General features: G+C 45.3%; 1 protein-coding gene across 2 annotated transcripts; it reads left to right on the plus strand.

Moving 5' to 3' along the window:
* The first annotated feature begins 2,783 nt into the window (after positions 1 to 2,783).
* LOC142796368 (putative cytochrome P450 49a1) lies at positions 2,784 to 26,713 on the plus strand. Of its 2 annotated transcripts, none has more exons than XM_075886826.1 (9): positions 2,784 to 3,136; positions 3,669 to 3,906; positions 8,764 to 8,954; positions 15,035 to 15,236; positions 16,384 to 16,543; positions 20,317 to 20,486; positions 22,043 to 22,121; positions 23,748 to 23,954; positions 26,267 to 26,713. In XM_075886826.1, the coding sequence occupies exons 1-9, from the start codon at positions 2,905 to 2,907 to the stop codon at positions 26,399 to 26,401; spliced, it is 1,614 nt and encodes a 537-aa protein (XP_075742941.1). In that variant the 5' UTR covers positions 2,784 to 2,904; the 3' UTR covers positions 26,402 to 26,713. The 2 variants fall into 2 exon arrangements, with proteins under 2 accessions (XP_075742941.1, XP_075742942.1); XM_075886827.1 differs by having other exon boundaries at positions 20,359 to 20,486.
* The last annotated feature ends 1,054 nt before the right edge of the window (positions 26,714 to 27,767 follow it).

Genomic DNA, 27,767 nt, shown 5'->3' on the forward strand with positions numbered 1-27,767 from the left:
CGTGCCTCGCAGACTCTCCTTTCGAAAAACAATTCCCTAGCCAATTTTTTTAACCAGACCAATCATCCTATTTCACGCAGTTACGCAGACTTGTTTATGGGTAACCTGATGCATCACCGACTTCGTCGACTGGTACTCTGCCCTAGGAAACGCACCTTGGCTCTGCGCTGATGCAGTTTTGGCCACACAGTTCGCATTTTATTTTCATGTGGTGCCCTCTTCCGCTTGGTAAAGCTAAAGACTACCGGGAGAGGTGGTATTGCCAGAATGAAAGGCCATGAGATAAAGAGACATCATGCGGAAGAATTCTCGCTCCGTCGTTGGCTCAATCTCGATAACGTATCACTTACGTCGTGTCACGTTGCCGAAGTTGGCGGAGTCACGATGACGGGCTTTGCCTTCATCTCCATATGGCGGAAAAGGGTAGAGATTGGCAGATCCCACGTACAGTGGAAATCGATGATATGTGAAGCACGAAGAGAAAGGTTGATATGTCATTTTTGAAATCATTTCAACATTACGAGGTGAAGGTAAATAAACGATGCCGTACACGACTTCCGTGTCATGATTGTCATGTTTTTATGTGCCGTTTACCTCCGTCATCTATTCATGTCACATGAAACAAAATTTAGTTTATGTGAAGCTAGCAAAATGGCCGTGAGCACGCTCTGAGCTTGGTAAGTTATGTCCTTACATGACATGCGTGTCAGGATCATTATGTTTGCACCAATGCTATATTTCGTCATCCACTGACGTCACGTAACACCAAATATGGTATATATGAAGCTATCCAAACGGCCGCGAGCGCATCATATGGAGGGCCCAATGTACTTCAATGTAGCGGTGATGCGCGCGCACGCTGGGCACAGTGACGCTACGTTAGCCAAACGCGAGCACTCTATATAGTCTGACGCCAGGCGCGACCAGCGTTCATCGGCGCAGCCCGACGGCATCTCGCGCAAAATGCGACATGCTGCATTTCGTACCAATGGGTTACCCAGACAATGCGTTTCCCTCTTTTCGTGATGATGGAACGCCGGACACGCTGTAACGCGCATGCGTCAAAGCAACGCAGCGCGGCGCGCGCCTGCGAGTATATGGCAGATCCGGTGCCTGGCGAGGTAACACTGGCATGACGCGACAAAATGAACACCGGCGAGCACGCGAACCACGTCAGGTCGAAATGTATTTGCACCTTGACTGTGGCATGTATTCATGTTCTCACGGGACACGGATTTCATGAAATTTATGTTTGCACCAGTCGTCATCCGTTATGTTCGTCATCAATTGGCGTCACGTAATACCAAATTTAGCCCATGTGAAGCTTTCAAAACGGCCGGGAGCACATAATGAGTGTGGCATGTAGTCATGTTGTTACATGGCACGCATGTCGTGATTATCATGTTTGGATGTGTCATTTACCTATGTCGTCCGTTCACGTCACGTAATACCGAGTTTGGTACGTGTGAAGCTAGCGAAATGGCCACGAGCGTAGCATGTAGTCATGTTGTCACGTGACACGCTTGTCATATTTATCATGTACGCACCAGTAACATACCCTCATCATCCGTGCACGTACCATAATACCGAATTCGGTATATGTGACGCTAGCGAAATAGCCGCGAGCATCATGAGCGTGGCATGTAGTGATGTTGTTATATGACGCGCATGTCATGATTTTCATACTGGGTCTGTCGTTTGTGTTCGCCATGCAATCATGTCATACCATACCAGTTTTGCAACATGCCATGTAAACTAAACAATTGTAAGAGCTGCACCACCATGAAATGTAAAGCATGACATTCATGACATACGTGTCATGATTTTGATCTTATGACTAGTCAAATATGTTCTTCATACAGTCATGTTATGCCGTACCAAGCTTGGTATCGATACCATTATCGAAACGGCCAGGAGAGTTAAAAGTCGTAGGTGGCTAGTTAGATAGATAGATAGATAGATAGATAGATCATCATCATCATCAGCCTGACTACGTCCACTGCATTACAAAGGCCTCTCCCTTGTTCCGCCAGTTACCTGGTCCTGTGCTTGCTGCTGCCAATTTATACCCGCAAACTTCTTAATCTCATAATCTTATCTGCCCACCTAACCTTCTGTCTCCCCCTAACCCGCTTGCCTTCTCTGGGAATCCAGTTAGTTACACTTATCGATAGATAGATAGATAGATAGATAGATAGACAGATAGATAGATAGATAGATAGATAGATAGATAGATAGATAGATAGATAGATAGATAGATAGATAGATAGATAGATAGATAGATAGATACGCTCAACCTCGCTGAAGTTCGCTAAGAAATGCTTCGCATTTAAAATGACTTTATCGAGGCCCTGCGGGCCAGGTCAAACCTGACGGTCGCTAGTGGCCACGCCAAATATTCGCGTCTATACTTTTCGCAGTTTATAACTTTAGCGTCTACGCAAAAACTATGAACTGAATTTCCATTGGATATTTTTGATACATAACCCACTAATTTAAAGTTTCTGCCACCTGGTTCTTGGCCGATCCCCCTTGGTGGTGAGTGCCAAAGTTATGAGAGGTACATCATCATAACCATCACTCTATCGCTCGGTCGTGAAACGCCTATTGTCGTGCAACCATGTGGGTCATCGTTCCCAAGCGAAATAGGAAAGGGCGCAAGTTGATAACGGATTCGCACGTGTCAGTGACTGGGAGCGATAAAGAGCCACCTCAGGCGGGTGACTGGCTGATTACATAGTGCGAAAGTATGAGCAATATTATCAGCTTAGTCGTCTCGTTTACTCAGGAGTGATGGCTACAATAGTGCCTCTTCATATTCACGTAGATTTCAGGGTCAACATTGCTTCACGCGACTTTGCCGCGCATTCTCCTACGTAAGTGTTCCTGCAGATACGTTAAGGAATGGAAGGACGTCATGCGTTTGGTCTCAGAGGGTTGAGGCTGGCGTCAAAAATGCTTCGGCAGCAATGCCCCGTCACAGCTGCCGTACTGAGCGTGCGGCGAACTTCAACTAACGTAGTCGACGGCATTTCGGCAGAGAAACATCAGCTGCAAGCGAAGCCCTTCGAAGCGATTCCCAGGGTACCTTCTTTCCCTGTGATCGGCAGCTCGTGGATCTACTGGCGCCTGTTGGGTAAGTTTATTGCAAGTCATGCTCGATAGCTTAAGAGTGTAGTATGGTATCACGCACCAGTTAATAAGTGAATGTGTTTGCGATCTCTGCTAAGCAACTCAGTGTCGCCGTGATCTTATGGTGGGAAATCACCCTGGAGACGATCCGAATGAATAGTTATGAGAACTTTATTAGAGAGGGCACTCGACACACCGACAAGAGAAGACACACATGCAGCGCGACCAGGTGCGTCTAATGATTTAACAAAATAAGCCCATATTACGGCTCTATGATTGATAAACCACCTTGATAAAAACCGAGTGTAAGACGCGACTCGCATAGCTTAGTGCACCAAACACACTTTGAGCGTTTCTATCTATCTATCTATCTATCTATCTATCTATCTATCTATCTATCTATCTATCTATCTATCTATCTATCTATCTATCTATCTATCTATCTATCTATGCTTGCTCTAGTCTATTGTCTGCCTATACAGATATCATTCTGGAAACTATGGTGTCAACGTCAGCATGAACTAAACTCTTCATAGGTAAGCACCATCCCGACCAGAGGCACAAGGCATCCATGGAGATATACAAGAAGTATGGCCCCATTGTGGTCGAGAGGCTTCCAGGGCGTTATTCCCTAGTGCACCTGTTTAAGGGCAGCGACATTCGAAACCTGTACCACGAGGAAGGGAAGGAACCGTTCAGGATGGGTGCCACGGCGTTCAAGGATTACCGAGCGAGCAGACCGGAGTACTACGCAGACGTGGGCATTCTCAACCTGTACGGCTCGACCCCTGCAACCGCAAGTTCACGCGACTTTCTTTAGTTATTTTCAACAAAGCACCCATTTGATCTGAGCGTGATGTGGCCGGTCCGGACAAAAGATGTCATCATCATGAACTGGAACGTACTCTCTTTGTCTCCTTCATTTTCTGCTTTGCTCCCAGAGCACGGGCACCGATTTTCTTGCTCGGGACGTAGTAACTCTGATGGGTTGGACAACTAATACAGATGGAGTGAAGGAGAGAGAAAAAGAAGTAAACGTAGATAAAGAGGAAATTTTAGGGAAATAAGATTCCTCGGTGTGGCGAGATTCGAGCCCGGACAACCACTATCCAAATGCGAGTGCCACATAGCTATTGAAGCACGTTAGGATAGCCTATCACAATCATGTATATTTTTATTGCATATTAAATTATTTATAATAAAATATATTATAGTATGATGTATTTTATATTACCAGTTGTTCAAAAATAAGCTTTATGGTTTTCCTAAAATTGAGCACTAAAAAAGATGAAAAAACCGTCTCTCAGATACTTTATGTATCCAGGGGGACACAATGTGAGCGAATAATTATGACTGTCAGTAACCGAAGTAACGAAGAACTGATAATTACTTTTTCAGTGACTGCAATAAGCGAACATATCTGTATTAAAAATTGGAGACAGTCGCACTTCTACGCAGTCACACTTGGAGCAATACTTCTAGCATGCTTGGGCTTCGAGATATCCCACGGCAAATTTCATTGTGCCATAGCATGATTGTTCATGTAAATCAGCACTGGAACGAAGCTCCTCCCCGATGGGCCGCGCCAGTTGCGTGCGTTGTTTAATCTGAAAATGGGTCGAAAGCAGAGGCAAAGATGATAAAGGTTACCCTTTTACTGCCGGCTGGTGACAGCAAGCTGTGGCTCTTTGTCACATAGTGGACGAGCATTGCGCCGATCTTCACTGCCCTGCATGCGTATTCATGTAAAGCACAATTAAACCACTCCGCGGTATATCTCGAAACACAGACATGCTAGAAGATTTCTTCCAAGTGTAACTGCGTAGAAACACGATGGGCTCTAACTTTTAAATACAAATATGCCCTCTTACTGCAGTCATTGAAATGTTAATTATTGACTTTTAGTTAATTACACCACTAGTAGCCACCATTACTGTCTCACTTTGTGTTCCCCCTTATCTACAAAGGTGGTTTTTATGTTGTTCTCAGTAATGAATCTTGGGAAAATCATAAAGCCTATTTTTGAACACTCGGCAGTATAGGCACGGGTGGCAGAGAGGGTAATGGTAAAAAAAACCGACATGAGAGAAATGAAGAGGCTAAATAGAAGAAAGAGCTAGGGCAGAGAAAGAAAGAGAAAGGAAGAGAAACAAAAAAAGGATGAAAGGCTGAAAGAACGTGAAGGAAAGAAAGAAAGAAATGGGCAGTCAGAGAACCAGAAAGAAAGAAAGAACGGAAAAAAATATTCAAGCCAGCAGCGCAAAAAGCAGACACAATTGCAAAAAAAAAAAAACTGAGGCGCGATAGAAGAGCATTAGCTTGAAATTAAAGTTTGTTCTTATCACCCAGAAAATATTAGAAAACGCCACAATCACTCAAGAACACCTTATCTCACTCCCACAACGATAATGGATAAAAGCACACCGCAACATCTTACACGACCTCTATAAAAACGATCAAGCCAATTGCGACACAGTTAAAAACACTAAACGCTGAAACCTCGCAATCGCGTAATGCCTCCGCAAACAGGAGCCTTTATCAAAAAAATAAAAATAAAAGATATAATGGTGGGTTAGCTTCAAGAAAAGCTTACTCACAGTGGTGAAGGTTCGGGGAGGATGATTGGCTAATATAGACGAGACCCTTCTTTCAAATAAAAGAAACTTTTATGTCCTTTGTGAACACCTTGTGTATTTCGGAAGAGTTTTTAATTCAATATAATGGTCTCGAGTGCGTCAGCCAGCCTTTCTTGAGTGCTCACGCCTGCGAGTTAGCTTTCCCAGCAACTAATCTAGCACCCTCGCTTTCCTCGAAATGAAAGCTCTAATCTGAGCACCCGTTAGGTGAGTGCAAGGTTTCGGTTTTTAACATTTTTAATTGTGTTGCTATTTGCTTGTGTGTTTTTTTTTCAGGGGCTCATTAAGATATTGTGGCGGTTTGTTGTCTATGATCGTCGTGGGAGCAGGCTGGGGTCTTTGGGCGCTTGTATGGCCTTCTGGTCTTTTTTAGTGAGAAATTGGCCTGCATCTCGAGAATAACTTTCGGTATGGAGCTATCGCTCACCACCTGTCCCTGTTTTTTTTTTTTTTTTTGAACTACATGCTCAAGTGTGCAAATCTTACAAAGTAGCCAAGATTTCACTTTTCGAAAGAAAGGTGGAAAGACCCAGACATAGAAAAAATATTGTGAGTGCAGTCACTGGCTCGTCTTGTCATAATCATTTGTATAACTTCCTCGTCTGTAGATATTATCATCATGTTGTGCTGCAGCTCGAGCTCGTCTCGAATAAAACGCTTCCTCATAAAATGAAAATACACTATATTAAAAACAAAACAGACACACAAGAAGCAGTAGAAGGAAATAATGAAATAAAAGAGAAAAGAAGCAGAAAACAACTACGCTTTTTTAAAATTCCTTGTTATATAAGTTAGAAGGTGCTACAGATTTCCTACGTGTAGAGTGACAGAAATGAATTATCCGATTTTCCTCATGAATGACTAGCTTTTATTTGTTGTTTGACCGCATGGGCAACTTGTTAGTATGAAGGAGGCTTCAATTCGCTTGAGTGTATTTTAATCTTTGTTTTTTTAAGAAGTCTTATAAGAATTTCTTCACTACACATATGCAGGTTTATGTATTGTTCAGTATCATACTTCGAGCCCATCATTCAGGTTGCAAAGTACTATGCGGGCTGCAAATACTTTATTGTACGCGCAGGCGAGTTGATCAAGAACTTGCAGCTCCTTGACAGGGCATTGCCCTCGTATAATATTCGTCCCAGTAACGGGATTCTGGCTATCGGATGAGATAACAAAGATAACAACAAAAAGTGCGCTCTTCACTTGCTTATCGCACTGGCTTGCACTGCATGTTTAGCACTCAATTTTATCGCTGATTGAAGTGACCATAACTCTTGAACTGTGGCTGGCGGCGCTGACAATTACTGAGCTTAAAAGCTGAACTGTTTTTTCCGTGGTATGTATACAAAAAAAGCTACAGAGAAAGCTAAACCTTGTGTGATCACTAGATCCAAAGGCAGTTTAAATTACAGCTCAAAGGCGAGTGTATAGGAAACCGAGCTCTTAGTGCTGACATTGTCCACATAATTTATTAAGGAATAGGCGGCGAGGAAGAAATAGCGGCTGTAAGGGGTGTCATAGGCGTATTCAAGATATCGCTGAAAGGAAGCAGGGGCGAAGGTTCATCACTGTTCCACCCCCACACCCGCCCTTGGGGACGCGAAATCTGCCCCATACGCTTATTCGGAAAGTCAGCGTATGGGGCAGGCTTTGCGCCCACTCCCCTTCTCAGATGAGTAGGAGGCACCCTCCTCCCCTCATTGTTCCTGTTAAATATTGTGTGAACGACGAAGATAGTCACTATCATCATTAGGGAATTAGACCGGGGTTTGGAATAAAGAAGGGGTCGATCGGGTGGGCTTCACCATGGGCAAGGTGGCTTCCTCTCTTCTTCTTCTCTACAGCTACATAATCTTCTTCCTCTCTACAGCTAGAACAACCTGGCGTTCATAAACTTCGGCTTCTTCCATTTCCGCTTCCAAATGATCGATGTCAACTGTGCTTTCAATCTCCTCATCAATTTCTCTGAGAAGCTCGTACTGTTCAGTCAAAATTCAGTGAAACTTCTTCAACTCACATATTGATGGGTGGTTCATATGCCAAAGGTGTCCGATATCTGCAATCACCTGCGTCACGACCTTGCATGTTTGACTCCGCCTTTCGTAGAGGGACTCCACGGTGCGGTCCAGTGTGGGAAACAGGAGATATCACTGGCCGGCCGTGCCACGAGGCGAAGTCGGAGTCAACACGGCATTCATCGCAGAAAGTTCGCACAACGAATATCCGTAAGTTGTCGGGCTGTTGTTCTTCATGAACTTGCGAATATTGAGCCGTCGTGGTGAAGGGCAAGTTAGGCAGCCGAAGTATACGTGAGGGCTCCCGTCTCGCGAGCCTCCAGTCGATGCCTGCACTCACGTTGATTCACCTTCCAGATGTACGTAGTCGACCCCCATGGACTGTCTTGCCTTGCGATTATCGGGCCATCGTCATGAAGGGCGAGTCAGGACGGAGCCAAAGTAAACGTGAGGGCTCCCGTCTCGCGAGCCTCCGGACGATGCCTGCACTAACGTCAGTCCATGGGTGCTCCTAGTGGTCTCAGTTGCAACCGGAGTCATGCTCCCAGGTATCAGCGGTGGTTAGGCCTCGCACATCAGCTTTGCCCACGGCGGCTTCACAAAAGTCCTCGATGCTACGACGGCGGTCAAAATTCATGAACTCTACTCCGTCTCACTTCCGAAGGTCCTTCCTCCCGGGCTTTGGCACCAAAATGTTGATGAAAGGACGAGCCGCCTTGCCCATGGAGAAGCCCACCCGATCGACCTGTTCTTTATTCCGAACCCCGGTCTAATCCCCTAATGATGATAGTGATTATCTTCGTTGTTCACACAATACTTAACAGTTCCCACCCGAGCCCATGCCATGAGTAGGGTTCCCTTAGCTCTGATCAACACGCCAGGGTCCTCCTGTCTCACCAACGGCCGAATGTTTGACTGAATTGGCCATGTTTTAATCTGCCTGGTCACGCGTTCGTTTTTTTTTCTTGCTCGTGCAGTCAGAGAAAAGCGTGGCTAAAAGTTCGAATGAGCACACAACAACACACGCTGCGCGTGCGGACAACAATGTCATACTTGCCCATCATGAACAAGATCGTGGAGGAAGCCTTGGACTTGCTCGAGCAGCTCATGGATGAAAACGGCAAAGTGGAAAACTGCTTCACCTTCATGCAGCGATGGGCTCTGGAAAGTGAGTGCCATCAAGGACGTGGCTGTACCTCCACGTGAGAGAGGGTGGTGGTATGGTGAACTCTAATGTGGACGATTCATTACCCCGCGTTTAAGTGTGTATTTGGGAAAGTGTCGTGACCTGGACTTGACTTCAGATTTAATCAACTGGAGGCTTCAAAGTCATAAAAATATTAGGGTTTATTGAATTGCGATGAAAAGAAACTGAATTGTGAGGAATAGAAATCTGAGCAAACCAGGATTTCAAAAGTGCCGAGATATGGTACTGCAGGTTGTGCGTGACTACAAAACAGCACGAAAAACCACAAGACATCCAAAACGAGAACACATACAGCTCTGACTCTCAAACATTTGTTGTAAGAAACGTACGCATCGCCCACAAATACACACGATGAGCACACACATATAACTGTGTCATCAACAGCAAAACTGAGACCTACTATGAAAACTGCTTCCGTTATCGCAATACTGCCCAAGGAAATGGATTACGTACTAAAGCGGTTCTTTTATTCTGTCTCAGTTGTCCAAGTTGTGGCCTATTTACGCTATATAACGCAGTACTATGCGTGTGATTGTCATGTGTATAGGTGATGCATTTATTTTTCACGATAAATTGTTGAGAGTCGGAGCTGCAGGTGTTCCCTTTCCGTGTGTCCTCTCGTTTGTCGCGCTGTTCTGTATTCAAGAGGGATTGCAGAGGTGAAATCATTGATCATGTTCTACAAGACCTTACTATCTGTAAATTTGTCTGGTTTTTTGTCTGTTTACTTTTTCATTAAATATTACGAGTAACCTCAATGTTTTTCACTGGATGACCAACCTACAGGTTAAAGAATACAACAAGATTTCATGTAAAAACATATTTCTTTAAACGAAATAGCCGGTGGTGGTGATGGTGGTGGGGGGGGACTGAAGTTGTTTGTGGATCAACAAGTGAAATTTCCAATCACTCGCTGAAGAAAAATGGTTCATCCGCCAAAAAAAAGCTGTAATAGGGGTCTGTAGGTTAAATAGCAATAGGTAATTGTGCTGTAATGTAACTGGACGAACTAGACACAAAACAGTGCGTAGTGCCAACAGCTGCTCATTTTAGGATCAATTTCCATACATATTAACAATTTACCAACAATCTTAACTTTTTCCAAATAAATTAGTCTCATGCAAGAAACACAGACCTTAAGAACCCCATGGTTATGTTCTCTAAATAGCTTCAGGTATTTGCCTTACTACCCATGTACCAGCGCTATATATGACAAAATAACACAAAATAAATAGATGCTTGCTTGCGATCCATACTTTGGTGTGTCGAGTTCTTCCAAGAACATCACAGTGCAATCAGCCAAGACATTTTTCTGCTTAGAAGCAAGAAAACTCGCTTCAGAGCCAATTAAATATTGTCGTTTAATTAACACGAATGTGAAAGCGCCAGTGGAAAAAAAGAACTGTCTCTTGACTTGCCAGCCGGTAGGCAGCCAGGTGATGTAGACGGCTTACAGTCGTATAGCAAAAGCAAAGTAAGCCATTGTTTGGCTTACTTTGCTTACTTTGTTTGGCTTACTTTACTTGGAATAATAAAAAGTCTGCTTTTACGTCTTAAAACCAAGATATGCTTATGAGGGACGCCATAATGAAGTGTTCCAGATATTTTGACCATCTGGAGTTCTTTACCGTGCACTGACATCGCACAGCTACATGGTCCTCTAGCATTTCACCTGTATACCGAAGCGCAACCATCATTGCAGGAATTAAACCCGCGACCTTAGGTTCAGCAGACGAGCGCCATATCCGCTACCTCGGCGGAGGCCGGCTGAGCACGTAGTGAAATTTCCCCGATGCAAGGTCGAATGTATCGAACGTTTTTGCGTACGTAAATTAAACAAAGCGCGATTTTCGTGTGTTAGACAATAGAATAGGAATCGAACGAAAGCACGATGTAGCATTCCATGAAGCAAAATAAGCCAAAACCTCCGTAAGCTTACGTTACAAACTAAAAGAATAAACGGCCCTATAGGCATGCCTCCTAGATGAACGCCGACTGACAGTGTGCAATAAATGTCAAAAATACGCATATGACTTGAGTGTCCGACATAAAGCGGTGGTTTTTCAATAAGAGCATTTATTCTCTTCAGACGTTGGCCTCTTTGCACAGTAGCACATTATCATTACCATTTATGGCTCGCAAGCTCATCGAAAAGCTCGTTATACAAATGTATGGATAATGTGCTTAGGTTTGCTAGCAGCTATAATTACCGGGCAGGCATCCATCATAGTTTCCTGATATATGTACTAGTGATGATTCAGCCACCACGGAAATCATGGGTAGTACATTAATTCGCCAAATGTTTCGGGCTGGCTGCTTCAAACGCACTCAGTGTGGATTTCTTTATTGTGGTGTTTTAGCGTTTGTTTCGGAGAAAATAGTGGATTGTTGCAAACTTCATCACCCGGTTTGAGTTGATGAGCCTAAATGGCCAAGGTAGTGAAGTGGAACTTCATCTTGCGTGAAAACGGCTGCAGGTGACACGGATTCAAACAGAACCGAAAATACGAAGCTTAGACAAATCCGTGCTCTGCCTATATTTCTATTGTTGGCTCAAGCACCACGCACTGCAACTCTCATAGACGCTACCATCACAATTTTCTCTATTGCATTACTATGAAACTCTATGTTGTATATAACTAACAGCCACTGCCGATGGGAAAACACAGTTCTACAAGGCTAAGTCATTATAGCTCTTAAATAACCCTCAAAAAAGAAAAAAAAAAGCAATTGATGCGCGCTACGCCTCCTTGAATGACAACTTAAACTTATTTCCGGCAAAAGTAAGGAACTGGTCACAAAAGCAACGCAATAATTTCGGCACCAACAGCAGGAAACAGTTCAAACGTGTTTACAAAAAAGATCTGATTATCATAGACAGTCATGCACCAGCGTTTTCTATTGGAAAGTTGCATGAGTAATATGTGTTACGGCTGCATCATCTGTGAACTTCTACAGTGCCAGAGAGTGCACGGTTAGTTAAAGAGTAAATGAATTATTTAGCCGTAACGTTAAATGAAATTGCGAAAAGTTACGAGAAAATAAGCGGAAGTGGTTCCTTGGTAGGTGGCTCTTACGCGAGCTCGAATACTCGAGTACAAAGATAATACGAACATGTGCGCCATTACGCTATCTTAATATAAACGTTCGTTCAAGTTCTATGGCTAAAACCAACATGCTGCGGGCCAGCTTATTTTCTGTCATTGAATAAGCACAGGAAATAAAACCACAAAAGCTTCGGCAGGAGCGAGTGACTCACGACACCATCTGGAAACACTGTTTCCACATTTCACGAGTTACGCGTGGCAAATTATGCGATGAGTCAAGCGAGAATGGCGTGAAGGGGGCTGGAGTAGCAAAATCTGACACGCATTCAACCCATATCTTGTGTATCACCAAGAACCTTAGCTTCCACAACACACCGAGACGCCATTCCCCCTCCCCCCATTCGGCCTACAGCAGCCTGCAGCTTTTACTCGCATACTGCTAGCAGTGATCAACACTAAATTAAGCTTGCTGCTAATTCTGGAAGATTTGTATACTACACATGACTGCTGTTAAGTTACAATATACAAATTTCGCCAAATGTTGTCATACTCTCGCTATGTAATTGTCAGTGTATATCAACATCGGCTTTTTTTTTGCCAGAGTCACTACGCTCTTGCGGGCGCTCAGACACTTAGGTGTTGCCATGTTTTGGCAGCCAGCATGTATTCATAGCACATGGCAAAGTAAAAAGTATGAATAAAAAATTCTTTCCCGTGTTCTGCAGCAGATTTTACTCACTAGCCAAACTCACATGCATGACCTTCGAAACGCACCGCATGAAAGCTTGTTAAAGCACTTCAGACGTTCCCTGATGATGGTGAAATTGGTAGTAAATACTAGATAGAGTGCATCATGTTCACCTCACACCCTTCATCTAAGATTTGGGTGGACGTTAAAGAACCCCAGGTGGCCAAAATTTCACGAGCTCTCCACTATACGGTGTCTCTCATAATCATATGGTGGTTTTGCGACGTCAAACCCACATATAAATCAAATCATCGCCATCATCAGTGCATCAGTCAAATTACATGCTTCTCGCGTTCTTATACAGGGTTTATTGAGAAAATCATCCGCTATGATTGAAAAATTATTAAAAGGAGGCATCTGCGTGCTATCCGCGGTTTTCCCTTTACTGTGGCAGAAGACGTCCTTAGATGCGTACTAACAATAATGATGGCAGTAATTGATGAAATCAACACAATTAAGTTTTAAGGAGTCGAAATAAGCGGTTGAGTCAAGTGGGCGAATTCAATTCCTGCCTGCGAGTAGTTCATAGCAACTTTGAATTTTAAGTGTGAATACACTTTATAAGCGACCCCAAACCATCCACCGCCGTCGGCGGCGTCCGCAGTCTTGTCTCTATCTTTAAAAGAAAGAGGATTTGGCGGGTCGCAGCGCGATGCTCTACCGAATAAGCCACGGACGCGACGCTGATATCGGTGTCAGTAACGCGCCTTATACCCCCTCCCCCTTCGCTCGCCCCTCCGCTCTCCTCGCTCGCTGCAGCTGCGCGCGCACCCCCCTCTCTCGCGCGCCCGCCTTCTCTCTCAGTCTCCCGTCGAGAGCGGGTCATGAGGGGGAGTAAAGTTAAAATCCGTTGGCATTTGCCAGTGCGTTAACGTAAACTCCCCCGTGTCATCAAATTGCGATTCCCAGCAACCATTACACCATAAAGGCACCATAGTGTGATTAATAAATATAATAGTGCGAATTAATAAATACCCCTCATAGCATCACCCCGTGTATTCGCACTTAACCATGTTCACCCTCGGGGAAATGCTTGGGAGTTTTTTTTAGAAAAGCCGCCAGGGGTAATCGCTGCGGGGCGATGAAATCTGGCGAATTCAGCAGGCGAGACCGAAACCGACGCATCAAACACCATCACTAACATTCACTTCAAGAACGCCTTCCGTGACGACACTGCTTCCCTCACCCTTACCAACTACCAATCTACGAATCGTTTCGTTGTGGCGTGGTCCTTCCGCATGGCCACTTATCGACGCTCCTTCAATACGAAGGAAACAGTGTCATCACTGAGGGATTTTTCGAACTGAATGGTATATGGATGCGCTGTCGGGGGAGTGTGTGTCGCCTGATAAATTAGTCAGATTTCATTGCGCCGCGGTGATCACCTAGGACCGCGTTTCACAAATTCGATAGTTGTTATGAGCTATTCAAAGGAAAGACTTGGGTTCGCCCATTTCACTAGACCGCTGATTTCCACGAGGTCAAAAATGTGTTAATTTCTACAAATGCTGATGTAATAAATTTTAGTACGCATCTGAAGATGCCCTCTGCCACTTTAAAGGGAACGCCACAGGTAACACGCCGATACCTCCTTTTTGTTATTTTTCAATAATCATGCACACATTTTCGAAACACCATTATTATTTCCTTATCCCTGTTTCTACTTTCACAATCATGCTTGTGTACAAGTTGCAGGTATGTGGTATGCAGCCGTGCATAAACTTTTTAGTTTAGAGCCATGCTGGAACAATGGAACAATGGGGGGAGGGGAAGGTATCCTAGCCCCCTCCCCCGAAATTTTAACGAAGGAAGTACTTTACCGAAAACAAACGATAAAAATGGGGTGTTGAAAGAGTAACAGCCTTCAGCAAATGCCCAGCCCCCCCCCCCTTCCCCTGTATCTCAAAAAAATCTTGGCTACCGGCATGTCCCAAATTCGTCGGTGCAATTCTAGGTGTGGCAGTCACATTTTCGTGCTGGTGTCACCCTTTTGTGTGCATGGTCGCTGTGTAACCTGGTGCATGCTGCCATAGGTCAGCATGTTCAATAAAGACCACAAATATAGGGGCCCGTGTAGTTTGATTTAAATGCACGTTAAAAAATACAGGTGCTCAAAATTACCAGAGCCCTCCAGTACGGCATTCCTGACCACTATATCGCGGTTTAGGCACGTAAAATTCTAGGACCAATAAATATCAATATTATTGGCAAGTTCTAAGCTCTGCATGTCTGTTATTGCCCCGCAGGCGTTGCCTTGACGTCTGTTGATGCCAGGCTAGGCTCCTTGGCGCATCCGCAGAATCTCAATCTGGATGGCCCCGCCATACTCGAAGACATGAAAATGATCTTCGCCTGTATGCAGAAGTTCGGATACCGGTTTCCATATTTTCGATATATCCGCATGCCCACCTGGCGGCGATTCGAAAAAGCCATGGATGACTTCACTGTGTAAGGAGCATTCAACTTCCGTACTTTGTACCCTATCAAAACGTGAGATGACAACTCTTATAAACAGCCTGTCAGTACAAGTGAACATGGTGGGATAAACATTTATATATGTACTGCGTTATATAGTCCTTAAAATAGTTCAAAGGCAAAGCTGCAGTCGTTTAGATTAAGCCCGGAAAGAAATCATTTCGGCAAGTTGGTTCAGACCTGTAATGGGCAGAAGCGCAAAATACAATAACAATACGATACGAAACTTTCCACACACCTCCACGAAGTGAATCATGACGAGCGGGCGCAGCTCTGGGTATCGTATTTGTGAGTGACCGCACGTTACCTGGCATAAAGTTTATATACAAACGTAAGTTTATTTCGCCCAGTCGTCTTAGGCACTTCAAGGCGAATAAAGGAAAATGCTAAAATAGAGGACATGCCTTGAAAATGAATACATGATCCCGACATCTTACCAGTGGCAAGATGTCATTTTAATGTGGGTAACTTGTTGGGACGTAAAAAGCTCGACATTTGCTTCTAGGCACATTTGGGTAAACATACACTACATACAGTTCTTGATAAGTTATTTCACCGTAAACAGTGCTCGCTTAGCCTGAAATTAGAGTATGTCTATGTGGAAATCTGTTGTAAAAGCTTTTCGCGTGCGTGTGTGTGTGCGTCTCACATCTGTTTTGACTATATCAACGGCTCTCTATTGTGACCACAACTGAAGAGAAGGATAAGTCCTAATGAGGTTCACCTCTAAAATAATAAACGTTAGTAACGCTTGGGTATAGTCCCTCTGAGCTGCTTTTTTTCTTGTGCCGATGGCAACATGAGAAGTAAATTAGTTAATTAATACTTCTTTTTGTTTAGAAAAGGTGACCACAATGAAAAGTGTTTTAGGATATCTTGAAAACGTCAGATCAACGTAAAACATATTGAAATAATAACTGCAGTTCAATAAAATGCCGAAATAAGGACGGTCCAGAGTAACATTTCAGGCACTTTATGACCTCCGTGGTGTTCACTGTGTACTGACGCGTGAAGTATCACGATTCCACACACCTGCCAACTAACACATCGCTTAAGATATATATAGTACTAATAGGGAGGAGCCCAATTTAGGCAGAACTTGATTGTTTATTTGGTTCAGGCGCATATTCCGACACATCGAGGCCGCAGCCGAAAGAATTACTTTTGAAGATTCGGCTCAAGAGCCAACCATACTGGAACACATGCTGCGAGAAAAGAAGCTGTCATTTGGAGAAATTCTAACATTCATCACTGACTTCAACCTCGCGGGAGTGGACACGGTGAGTATACCAGGAGGCAATAACCTACTATTGCGAGTTCTGCTCGATGCCCCTACAGCTGATGCTTCTCATATAGATTTCCGGCGGTGATTTTTGTAGTCACAAGTGTAGAAGTGCCTAACAAATAAAATGAGCCCTTAGCGTAACCCTTCTTTTCTTAGTACCTACAGATACGTCTCCACGAAACACACCTTTAAAGCCTGGTACGAGGTACGAATTATACTTAATCAATCATGCATCATACGTGTACGCGTATGTGCACTTATAAATGAATGTGAATAAAAGAAGCGTTTTGTAGCGCCGTCCTCATCATAATCATCGTCATCATCATCAATATACAGTCACTACGCCACGGCGCTCCCACAGCTCATGAAGTTAGAGGCACAAGTCAGAGTGAAACTCCACTTTGCCTTGTAATAAGGTGGCGAAAAATGCACGGGCACGTCAGCCGCTGTCACGTCGTCTCACGTCTCTCTCTCTTGCTACATTGGTGATCGGAAGAAGAAGTTCTTCGACGAGCGACCTGCTGCCATGCTTCCTCGACTCTGTCCACCAATGAAGCCGTCCTACCTGGTCTGCCCCCTAGCATGGTTCATGCAGCTTGATGCCATCGTCGCGCTGAATGGCATCCCCGGAACAAGCTGGTGCACGCGGTCTTGCGCATGATTTCCTGGCTGAGCTCAGTCCTTTCACTGCTGCGTCGATATCAGCCCGCAGTCATACGAGTTCGTGAGCGCCTTGGTGCAGGCCTGCTACGGGGAAACCTACCATCCACTCCGTGTGAGCCGCGAGTTCCAAGCTGCCCCACAACTCTACGTGCGGTACTAGCTGGACCGAGGTCCTACCGTGCCGAACACGGGAGAGGAGTTGGTTCCTGGTTACACGTCATTCGGCCTCACGTTTTGCCACCAGCACATTGATTTCTGCGCCCGACCACCCGCTCAAACAAATACGGAACGTCCCTGCTGCCATTGACTCATACACTGAGAGGACCGTTTTTTCGAAACCCTCTGCCCAGGCTTTTCTGGGTGTGGCGACCATCTGCACGTTTTCTCCGACTTTCACGAGCCATGACACCTCTGGCATGTAAGGTTTCACGACGAATACCTTACCACACGACATGCAGTCTGCCACGGCCATAAACATTGTCTTGCCTGCTATTGGCCCAAAAATCACGCAGGTATCACTACCGACGGTGCACGACCGACCTAACTTTTCATCGACCTCGAAACTTTGAGCATATTATCAACAAACATCATCACCCTCGAAGTCTACCACAGCAGAATTTCGTGCCCCTCACCAGCTAGAGCTGATCGTGTGGTATGCAGCAGCCATGAACAAAACTCCCGAGAACCGATCATCCGGCTCGCGATCACCAAAAGTAGAGCAGACCACGTGAGTCCTGACGACAATAGAGAGAGGCAACCAGCCTACCAGCCCGCATACATACGCTGCTTTACCGGCCAAACAAGGTTTTTCAGAGGGTGCAGTTGGTGCACATTCCCGTCCGTCTTCCGTGCCCAGTGCACTTCCTGTCGTTCCCCAGCTTTCCTTCTGACGAGCTACTGTCGCACAAGAGCAATCGTACGAACATTCATGGCACGAGCTTGACAACTACCACAGCAACAATGTGACGCTATCACACGGGCCAGCATGGAAAATTTATTCGTGGGATTAAAGCACAGTCGGCTTCACCGTTAACTCATTACAGAGTTATTTTGCATGCCAGCGTTCACCAATGGCCGGGCCCGTGAAGAAAAATCGACAGACTTCGGTTCGCGTTGCGCAATCGTTGGAGCCACTCCTATATCCCCACCCCGCATACACCCACGGTACACACGCGACTCAGAGTTTTGGAATGACGGTGGCTTCAACGTTCCTTTGACTTGAACGTATTTGTGATCTCCCGCCTTCACGTAACTGTGTGCTTAAGAACCTGTACCTGAGTGCGCGAAGCGGTCACCTTCGCTGATAGGGCTTGCGCCGTGCCCAGCAGATTTCCTTCATTTGACTACGACACTTTTATCCTCGACAGCGACGGCTCCTTCCGGCAGCTTGCCTTCGTCCCGACTTTCGGATACCACGCAGCCTCCAGAGCCGCCCGGCAGAGACCGACTGGTTTGCGGTGGTCTCTTCAGGTTGGCAACCTCAACTGATCACGGACACCTTGTCTGGTGTTCTGGACACTTCTATACACGCACCCATATTTCTCACTTCGCTTTCATCGTTGTGGGGGGCAGTGAGGGGTAATCTGTAGTTTGATAATCATCATAATCATTCCCGTTCAACATCAATATCATTTTCAAGTCACTTCGCAGGGCCTCTTTCCGAGCTCTTGCCTATAGCTAGAGGCATGCGCCAGATAATAACACACTCACACTCTTAACGGTCTCGAGGCCTGCATCCACCGCCGCAGACGCTCCGCTTCTCCTTGGGGAGAACGGCGCGGGCACGTCGGCTACCTTCACGTCGTTTCACTCGTCCCTCTCTCGCTTCACAGCGTTACGCGATAAAACATGAATGAGCCAGAGCTTCCCGAGCCACTGATTTTTACTGGTTATATACTTGGGGAAAGAGCGCTCAGACACGATCGATATTAGTTGTATATTTTATTTGGCTCATTTGATGACGCAAGACTGTGCGGCAGTGGTGACTCTTTATGCGGTTCGCACGGATCTGAAATTTGATATACAAAATTGTCAAACGTGTTATGAGTATAGGTGTCGAGCATTAATGACTAATTCGCACCGAGAGAAGCTGTGGCAAGATTAAAATGTTTCAAACACAAAAGAAGGAGGAAGAAAGAAGGAAATGAAAAAAAAATGGAAGGACAGGGCGGGGGGGGGGGGGCGAGATCTGTTGGCTACCCTTCTCCACGTACCTAAACCATCATTTCTTTTTATGCATTAAAGAACAGGTTTTATACATAACTGAAGTATTTCCCAGATCATCTTTTTACAACTCCAAAGCCGTAACTATTTCTGTTCATACATTGGTTGAAACCCGCTACCCACCACTGGTCCACTCAAAATGAAGGCAACACTTTGGTCAACCAACGCGCATGTGCCACAGAAGTTGGGTCAATTCAACTGCATGCAACGTCCACCAAAAAGAAAGAAGGCGGCGCTTATCCTAACAAATGACGTGTGCGTTACCATGACCACAGCATTGTCACGCGATACATTGGGGTCATAATATGTCTGCATACCACCATCTCAACGCTCAATAAAGTTTGCTTAATAAAGAGCAGTGACCATCTTCAATGAAAGATTTATTATTACTTTTTTTGCAAACAAGTGTGTGAGAGCGGTATATGATCAAGATGCAATGAAACTATAGTGCCGCACAAAGCCTAACAATGACTGTTTAATAAAGAGCAGGGCTAATACAAATCTCAAATACTTGCAAAAAACCAAAATGGATTAGCTTGCTTTTTCGTTTTGCTACAGTGAATAACCTGTCGAAATTTCGCTCATGCGCTTCATCGTGAGCACAGCCTATAATAAACCGTTGATTTGTCTCAACCTTTCAATTGGCCAAACCAGTCGCAGTATTATGCGCCACTGAAGAAATCCCATCTGATCATATAAAAATGGTGTGGGTTTACATATAAATGAGGTATCACACGCATGCGATGCCTCATGTCCAGCGTTTTCAATGGCTATGCATCCTTGTGCAGGGCATTTATATGGGAGGTGTGCATTAATGAATACGCAGCAAGATATTACTTCTCTACTTAATCGTGTGCCGTACGCACTGACTGAAATTTTCAGACGGCGACAGCAGTAACATTCCTTCTGTTTCACCTCGCGAAGAATCCACGGGCTCAGTCGAAAGCACGAGAAGAAGCTATAGCTGTGCTCGGTGAACACTCCAACACTGTTGGACCACACCAACTGAAGAAGTTCTCCTTTCTGAAGGCCTGCCTGAAGGAAAGCATGCGGTGAGCGCTATTGCCTTTCAGCGAACACCTCACCTCACTTGTTTTATATAGTGAGATTACAGTGCGAATCCGAATGCCCCGGGCCACGTGTAAATGTGTGCGAAAAGGCCTTACCAGGTGTGAAGCATTATTCAGTGAAAAAGTGTTCTGAAGGACGTTCCGGTCTGTACTTGGCTTCTGGTTATCATTTTAAATATTCCAATAATTATGTGGTATAAATTACTCTGACAGGTTGACACCCAGCTTAAGACACTGTTAATGTGAAAATAGAGTTAATCCCTCGCTTAGTGACCCGCTCACTGCTTTTAACGTTTGACACTAAAGACGTAAAAGATTACAGGCTACAATTTTCGAGACAGCACTTCCTGATGGCGTGGTTTCACAGTTGTCTTCCAACTGCGCCTCAAGGGTTGGATTTTGGCTGCTGAGGCATTCTTTGCAGTAAAATCTACGTTACGCTCTCTGGCCCCTCTGTAGTGCTAATGAATTCATCAAAGTGCTTGCCCAACAGCTGACTTACCAGTTACGCTACAGAAACCTACATACTGGTGTCGATAGCCAGCAATGATTGGTAGTAAAGTGGGACTTGCTGCAAAAGCACGTACCATTGAAACTGTGGCTAATGCTATTAAATTTCTGGGCTTCTTGAGCGCCCACAATATTCGGACACGTCTGGCTTCATTCAATGACCACATGCTTAGCGCGCGGCAACAACTCGTTATCCCTGGTTAATGATACCAGATTGATAGATAAGCTAGGCTAATTTTGGCTTAACATCACTGAGTGCTAAGGCTAGCTAGTGTTGCCTAACCGTCGATTAATGCTGCTGGGTGATGTTAAAGAATGATTAGTTGTAAATAGATTTGGCTAAGACTGGTTGCAGCGTCACGAGAGTAAATTCATCTGTTTTATATACAAGCGGAGTTCTGTGATAGCGCTGTTAACTAAAGAATGACAAGGTATATTTTATTATTGTTATTATTATTATTATTATTATTATTGTTGTTGTTGTTGTTGTAATTATTGCTGTTGGCCATAAGCAATGCCTTTCGTTGGGCCACGGATTAGTCAAGCCGCGGTGCCCTTATTTCGATGAAGGCAATATTCTCCAGTCCCGCCCGCGTACCTATAGATTTAGTTAGGTGGCTGTTAAAAAACACTAGATCGTCGAAATATGCGGAGCCCTCCACTATGGCGTTCCTCAATATCATATCAATGTTTCGGGACACAAAAATTCAGCATTTAATATTATTCCTATCTACGAAATTGTTGAAGAAGGACGCGTAACTCACTCGCAAGATATAAGCCATTGAAAATCTTATCTGGACAGACAAATCGCAAGTGTTCGCCGACAACTGTTAAAATAATAATGAGAACTGCTACTCGAAGAAGAGAATCACTTACTTTCATAAAATGCGTGCCTAGCAAAGGTGAGAATGAACACGTGAAAGGAATAACAAAACACTAGCCTGCCATTTCTTACGTGTATAAGATTCCACGGAACCAAATTTGAATATTAATTAACCCTTCAATACGTGTTCACTCGCTACTTGCAGGTTGAAGCCCAGCCTGCCGGGAATCTACCGAAAACTGGATCAAGACGTCAATATGTCCGGCTACGTTGTCCCAGCTGGGGTTAGTTTGGACACGTGATAATACCCCTAGTTATGATGGTGTACAAGTGAATGGCAAAGAATCAGTTGACGAGAAAGTCACGAAGCTTGCGATGAAAAATTCGTAAACATGGGATGGGTGCTGGAGCCGATGTTTCGTGCTGGACTTGTCTTTTCAGTAGCAGCCTTCGAAAAGACAATTCATGACGGCGGAAATGCTGTAGGCCCGTGTGTTCAGATTTAGGTACACGGTAAAGAACCCCAGGTGGTCAAAATTTCTGGCGCCCTCCACTACGGCGTCTCTCATATGGTGGTTTTGGGGCGTTAAGCCCCACATATCAATCAATCAAAAGACAAGTCTGCTTGTCTAAACGTCGGCTGCAGCACTCATTCCGTGTTCATGAAATTCTCATCATAAATCAGTTTTGTGATTTGGTAGTATTCATGTAACCATAAGATCCAACTAAATCGAACGACTTAATGGTAGTTTTGCCAACGTGTAAAAACGAGTGCGTAGCATGGAAAACAAAGGGACATTGTTTTTATAGTGCCAGTTCCTGTGTTGATCAGAGTCGCCGGTGTCGGCGTAACTGCTAGAGTGGACGAGGACGAAAGAGAGGGAAGGAGAGGCTGTCCCGAGCAGTTTTGCGCCAGGAGAGCCAGCGAGCCGCTGTCAGCAACGCCTGGTGCCTGTTGGCGCTTCTGACAGCGCAACGCATGCCTCTCGCGCAAGAGGATGTAGGTAGGCCGGCGATGCTTGCTAGAAGAAGACGTGCACCGGTCAAAGGGGCATTGTGTGTGAAACGCTCTAGCGGACGCTTAACGGCGATTTTTAGTCCGGCGCAGCACATAGGCAAGCCGGCAGCGGCGGAAGTTGGCGATGTCAGATACACCGTGTTATGCCTGTTTCGCACGCGAGCGAAGGAGTGGCAGCCGGACGCGCGGACGCGAGATCTCTTCACGTGCGCCGGCTTTGGAGCGACACCAGCCGCTCTGATGACCAGTGTTACCTGCGCGCTGCCGAATCGGTGCGAGTTCTACCCGGCTTGCGTTACCGCATCCTGGAATCCGTCCCTGCCGCCGCGTGCTCTCCACGTCACTGCTCCCCCAATGGTCAGATGTTTTGCCACGAGTGAATTTTTCTAACTCTGGCGATGTTTACGGCAGTGTGTCGGCGTCTGTAAACGCTCGAGAAACGTGTTTCGGGCTCGTTCGACGGCTGCCGCTCCGCTTTTGAGGAAAATCGCTCGCATGTGGCCCGTGGGATAGGCTTTACCTTAACGCGAAAAATCAAACATTTCTTACTCTCACCTGGTCTGCGCCACGTCAACTTGACGTGTGCACATTTGCTCTATTAATCGGAAACACAGAACACCTAAGCAGTTGCACTAAGTATTCGTAGTAGGCACTGTCGTAATCTTCAGGGTTTTTTGTCGTCCGAGGTTATAGTTGCTCATTTTAAAAATTCAGTCAGTGCTGCTTTATGTTGGTTCAGCTAGACAAAAGCCCACCGATGTTGCCCTAGGTGCCAAAATTATCTCGGCTCCCTGAAAAGTTTTCGCATCGAGTTTATTTTATTGCATTCCTGTGGCGCTACACGACACTAAACATAATAGGCCTAACTGTATAATTACTTGAATATTCCTAGGTTCCCATACTCGTGGATGCTTTCGTCGCCGGCCGGGCAGAAGAAAACTTTTCTCGTCCGGAGCAATACATACCAGAGCGCTGGCTGAAAACAGAGCAAGAAATTCTTCCCCACGACGGATATGCTTCGCTGCCCTTCAGCTTTGGTCCACGAATGTGCCTGGGCAGGAGGATAGCAGAGCTGCAAATATGCACACTCGTCGCTAAGGTAACGTATGTATGAATACCTTCGTTTACTCTGAAGGGCGCAATTGTACTCTTCCCAATGCTGTCTTGGGAAAACGTGGTAGAACTTGAAATAGAAGTATGTCGGATTATTCAAGTATTCCTGCAAGTTTTAGCGTTTGCGTCTCCAAAATAATGCTTAATACAATAATAAGGCTTAGTACAACACGAAAAAAGCATTCAATTGTTTTTCAACAGTTTTGTAAAAACAAATAAGGCCGTTGTCTGTAGAGGAAGTCTTAAGTATAATTCACCGGATCATTTCAGGTCCCTGTGTAGACTCTGTAATTTATTACAATGCAAGTCCCTGCAGACCTTTATGGCTTAGCCAAACGCGTTTTTAAGCGCCCTTGTTCAGTACACGACCTTTGAAAAGTCGATGTCACGCAGGTAGTTGATCTGGTTGAATGTGCAAGTGCAACGCGCGTTGAAGGCAACCTTGTTCGACACAACAGCGAACAACTGTCCTTCATAATCTTTAGAACTCTTTATAATTTGTTTTGGTTACAAGTAAAGCGAACACAATCGCAATTTGCCACGAGGCTTCTGGAATTCGGGTGCACAGTGAACGTCGGCAGCGTGTCTGCGTACTCTCCGGTGTTGTATGGCGGCGCCATCTTGTAAACCAGCCTGAAAACGCTCCTTTTCATGCACAATAAGTGGCATATGTAGCTGCTTTATGTTTCGTAAAAGTTTTAAAAGAATTGCATAACAATAACCACGCATACTTAATTCTGGAAATGCTTTTTTGAGCATCGATACGGCGAGCATTGGGATAATTTTAGAGCGCTAAATTTGGCGCCTATTTCAATTAATGTCACGTCCAGACTGACAACGTTCCAAGATGTCAGCGTTGGTTAGCGGTCTCACGGCCCAGCTTTTTTCCTAGAGTCAGAATACAATATACGATAATTCGAGACTGCGGTGCAGGGTCGGATCCACCGGTGGCTACTGAAAGGTCTTCGACTTAGCAGAAGTAGACCACACGACGTCACGCAAGCGTTGTCTCACGTCACATGGTGACGCATAGTTCTTTAAAAGTGGAGCTTAAAAGTTGGCTTTCGCCATTCGGGCATAGTAAGTGTCTGCGTATGGGGCACTCAACATTGACTTTGTTGAATACTTTACATTCGTAAGACTCGAGGATTCTAGTTTAAATTGATATAAGGGACGCTCAAGGGAAGGGCGTTCCCATGATGTGACGGACGACAAAAGGATAGCGTCAGAGTATACCCTCTGGTAGAAGGTAAACATATAAGAATCACATCATATACACAAAGGCACAACTCATAAATTTAAAGAGCTTCCGAAGTATTCTGTAATCTTGGTGATATATCCCCTATTTTCAAAGTCACCTCTTGAGGCATCTACGCAAACAGTTTGTCACCCAACAATTTTCTATTCCGCGGCCACACTTCTCAATCAGTCTAGATGTACCCATCACTATCGTCACCGCCATCGCATAGCGTACTTTTCTCGATTGGCGTCGGAGGTCAGCATGTCTTCCAGCGAAACCGTTTTGCAGGTGCATCATTATTGGCACTCACCATTGACACTCAGCACTTACGGCTGGCACAACGTGCTTTTTTCAGTCACATACGGCACAGATGCATGAAATCCGACTTCGCTAGTGGCCGCCAGCAAATGTTTTACAGTTTTTGCGTTTCGTTTCCTGGACTTAACGCACAATTCTTTGTGTTTTCTGCCATGATTTTGTGATGACGGTGAGGTCCACAATGATCCACGTTATGCGTTTAATTTCACTGGGAACAGCGGCGTCTTCTCTTAAGGAAAGCCGCTTGATGAAAATATGCTGATGAGACTACACTACACCGTGCGCTACTGTCAGTTTACACCTTTAGCAATAGGTCCTTCACTGAAATGTAAAATGTTTTCTTAAAACGACTTTACTAGCCAGTACGTAGAGCAGAAACATCACGTAAGCTTGATATATTGTCTGTACATTTGAAGTGATGTAGGATGAGAACAGAGGCGTAGATCAATGAGTAACCTCAAGTCAGCTTTCTTTTGTGAGATATTTCGCTCAATTTTACAGGCCTTAAAAACAAGGCCTGAAAAGTACGACATCATGCACTGCAAGACGATGCATTACAAAGTCGCAAGTACGGTTTAACGAATCTTTCTGTGTGCATTTGGTTAGGGGCTAAAGTCAAAACAAGGAAAATCGTTGGCCTAAGTGAAGTACTTTGAAATATGAAAGGGCTTCAGAAAAAGCGTACTAGCCAGTGCATCCCATCTTCCCTCCATCAGTTACATTATCTTTGTATCATGCAGATTTTGCTGAAGTACAACATAGAGTACCCGAGAGAGGAGCTGGAATATCATGGTCAACTGATAAACATCCCAAAGGACCGTACCGACTTTTCCTTCAAGATGCGCCAGCCAAAGGCTAAGAGTAGCGGCCTGTAGTCGGCTGCAGCTTTTGAAGTCGATCTGCGGCACTTCCCCTTCAAAGGCGGATGCAAACATGCGTGCACTGATTGGAGTTCATTCCATGGACTGACGTCGAGAGCCGGACGGTTGGTTGACCAATCTTAAGTGAACATTGTCGCGTACATGAACTGGAGTATTTCGTCAGTCGCGGTGGTGATCAGCTACCGCACTTCGGTCGTCTACAGGTGGGACGTCTCTGGACTCTCAAGTTGTATCCAACTATATATGCGAAATTGGCAGCTGCTGCCACTATGTAGCTGTAAATAATATAGCAGCGGCGTGAAGCCATCTCTTCGTTGCACTTTCAGATTTGAGTACATGGCCGGGTAAAAAAAATCTAATGCTTTGAGTACTTATGTCCGGAGTAGTGTAAAAATTACCACCAATAGTACTCGGGCAACGGATGCTACCCCGCGTGTCGTCCCGGTTTTGCTAAAGAGTGGGGGGGGGAGTGATTTTGTACCTGTCTCTCAAGGGGAGGACACCTCAACAGTAGCTCACGAGGGATGGGGGGTAGGGAGGAATTAAAAAAGACAGAACTAATAGGTATAGAGATAGAGAGCGGATGGAGAGAGCAAGGCGGAGGTAGAGGGACAAACGGAAGTAAGGAGAAGATAGAAAAGATGGACACGGTTGCAGGAGTCTGAAGACGGGGCACCACTCGGCGAGAGCTCTTTTCGGCGTCAAGAGATGGCGTAGGGCGAGCCCAGTCGGCCAGAGCTGCACTTTCATCGGAGATCGAGAGGCACTACCGGTCGGCAGGAAATGTTTAATACATTCCTGATCATGTATTTATGCACACCTCCTACGCGCCATGGTGCACGAATGAATATTGTGACGAGAAAGAAAGTATATGCGAAGAATATATTTGCAAGCAAGTGCGTACAACGCTGCTTCAGGTCATCTACGTTCCCTTCAGCACTTCTCCGTCCTCATTCGCAGGTATCCACTCAGCCCATGACATTACTCGCTGGCGGCAGAAGCACCGTCTCGGTGCTATCAATCTTCGGGGCGTGAGTAGTATCGTTCAAGTCGAGAGACGTGCACTATATCGGTCGGGACTTAAGCTATCGCTGACGTGATATGGAGTGTAGCAATTTCATAGGTGACGCTGGTGACCTTGCGTATGACGCGGTAAGGGCCAACGTAACGGGACATGAGTTTTTCGCAGAGACCGACACGTTGTGATGGCAACCACATCGAAACGAGTGGCCCCGGGGAGTAGTGTGCGTCGCGGTGCCGGCGATCGTAAGCACTCTTCAGTTAAGCTGCGAGGCACATAAACGATCCCGGACCACTTCGCGGGCGATGTCAGCACGGACCGGGGCATCACGAGCATAGG

This window comes from Rhipicephalus microplus, chromosome 2, assembly GCF_043290135.1.
Source record: "Rhipicephalus microplus isolate Deutch F79 chromosome 2, USDA_Rmic, whole genome shotgun sequence".
NCBI lineage: Eukaryota > Metazoa > Arthropoda > Arachnida > Ixodida > Ixodidae > Rhipicephalus > Rhipicephalus microplus.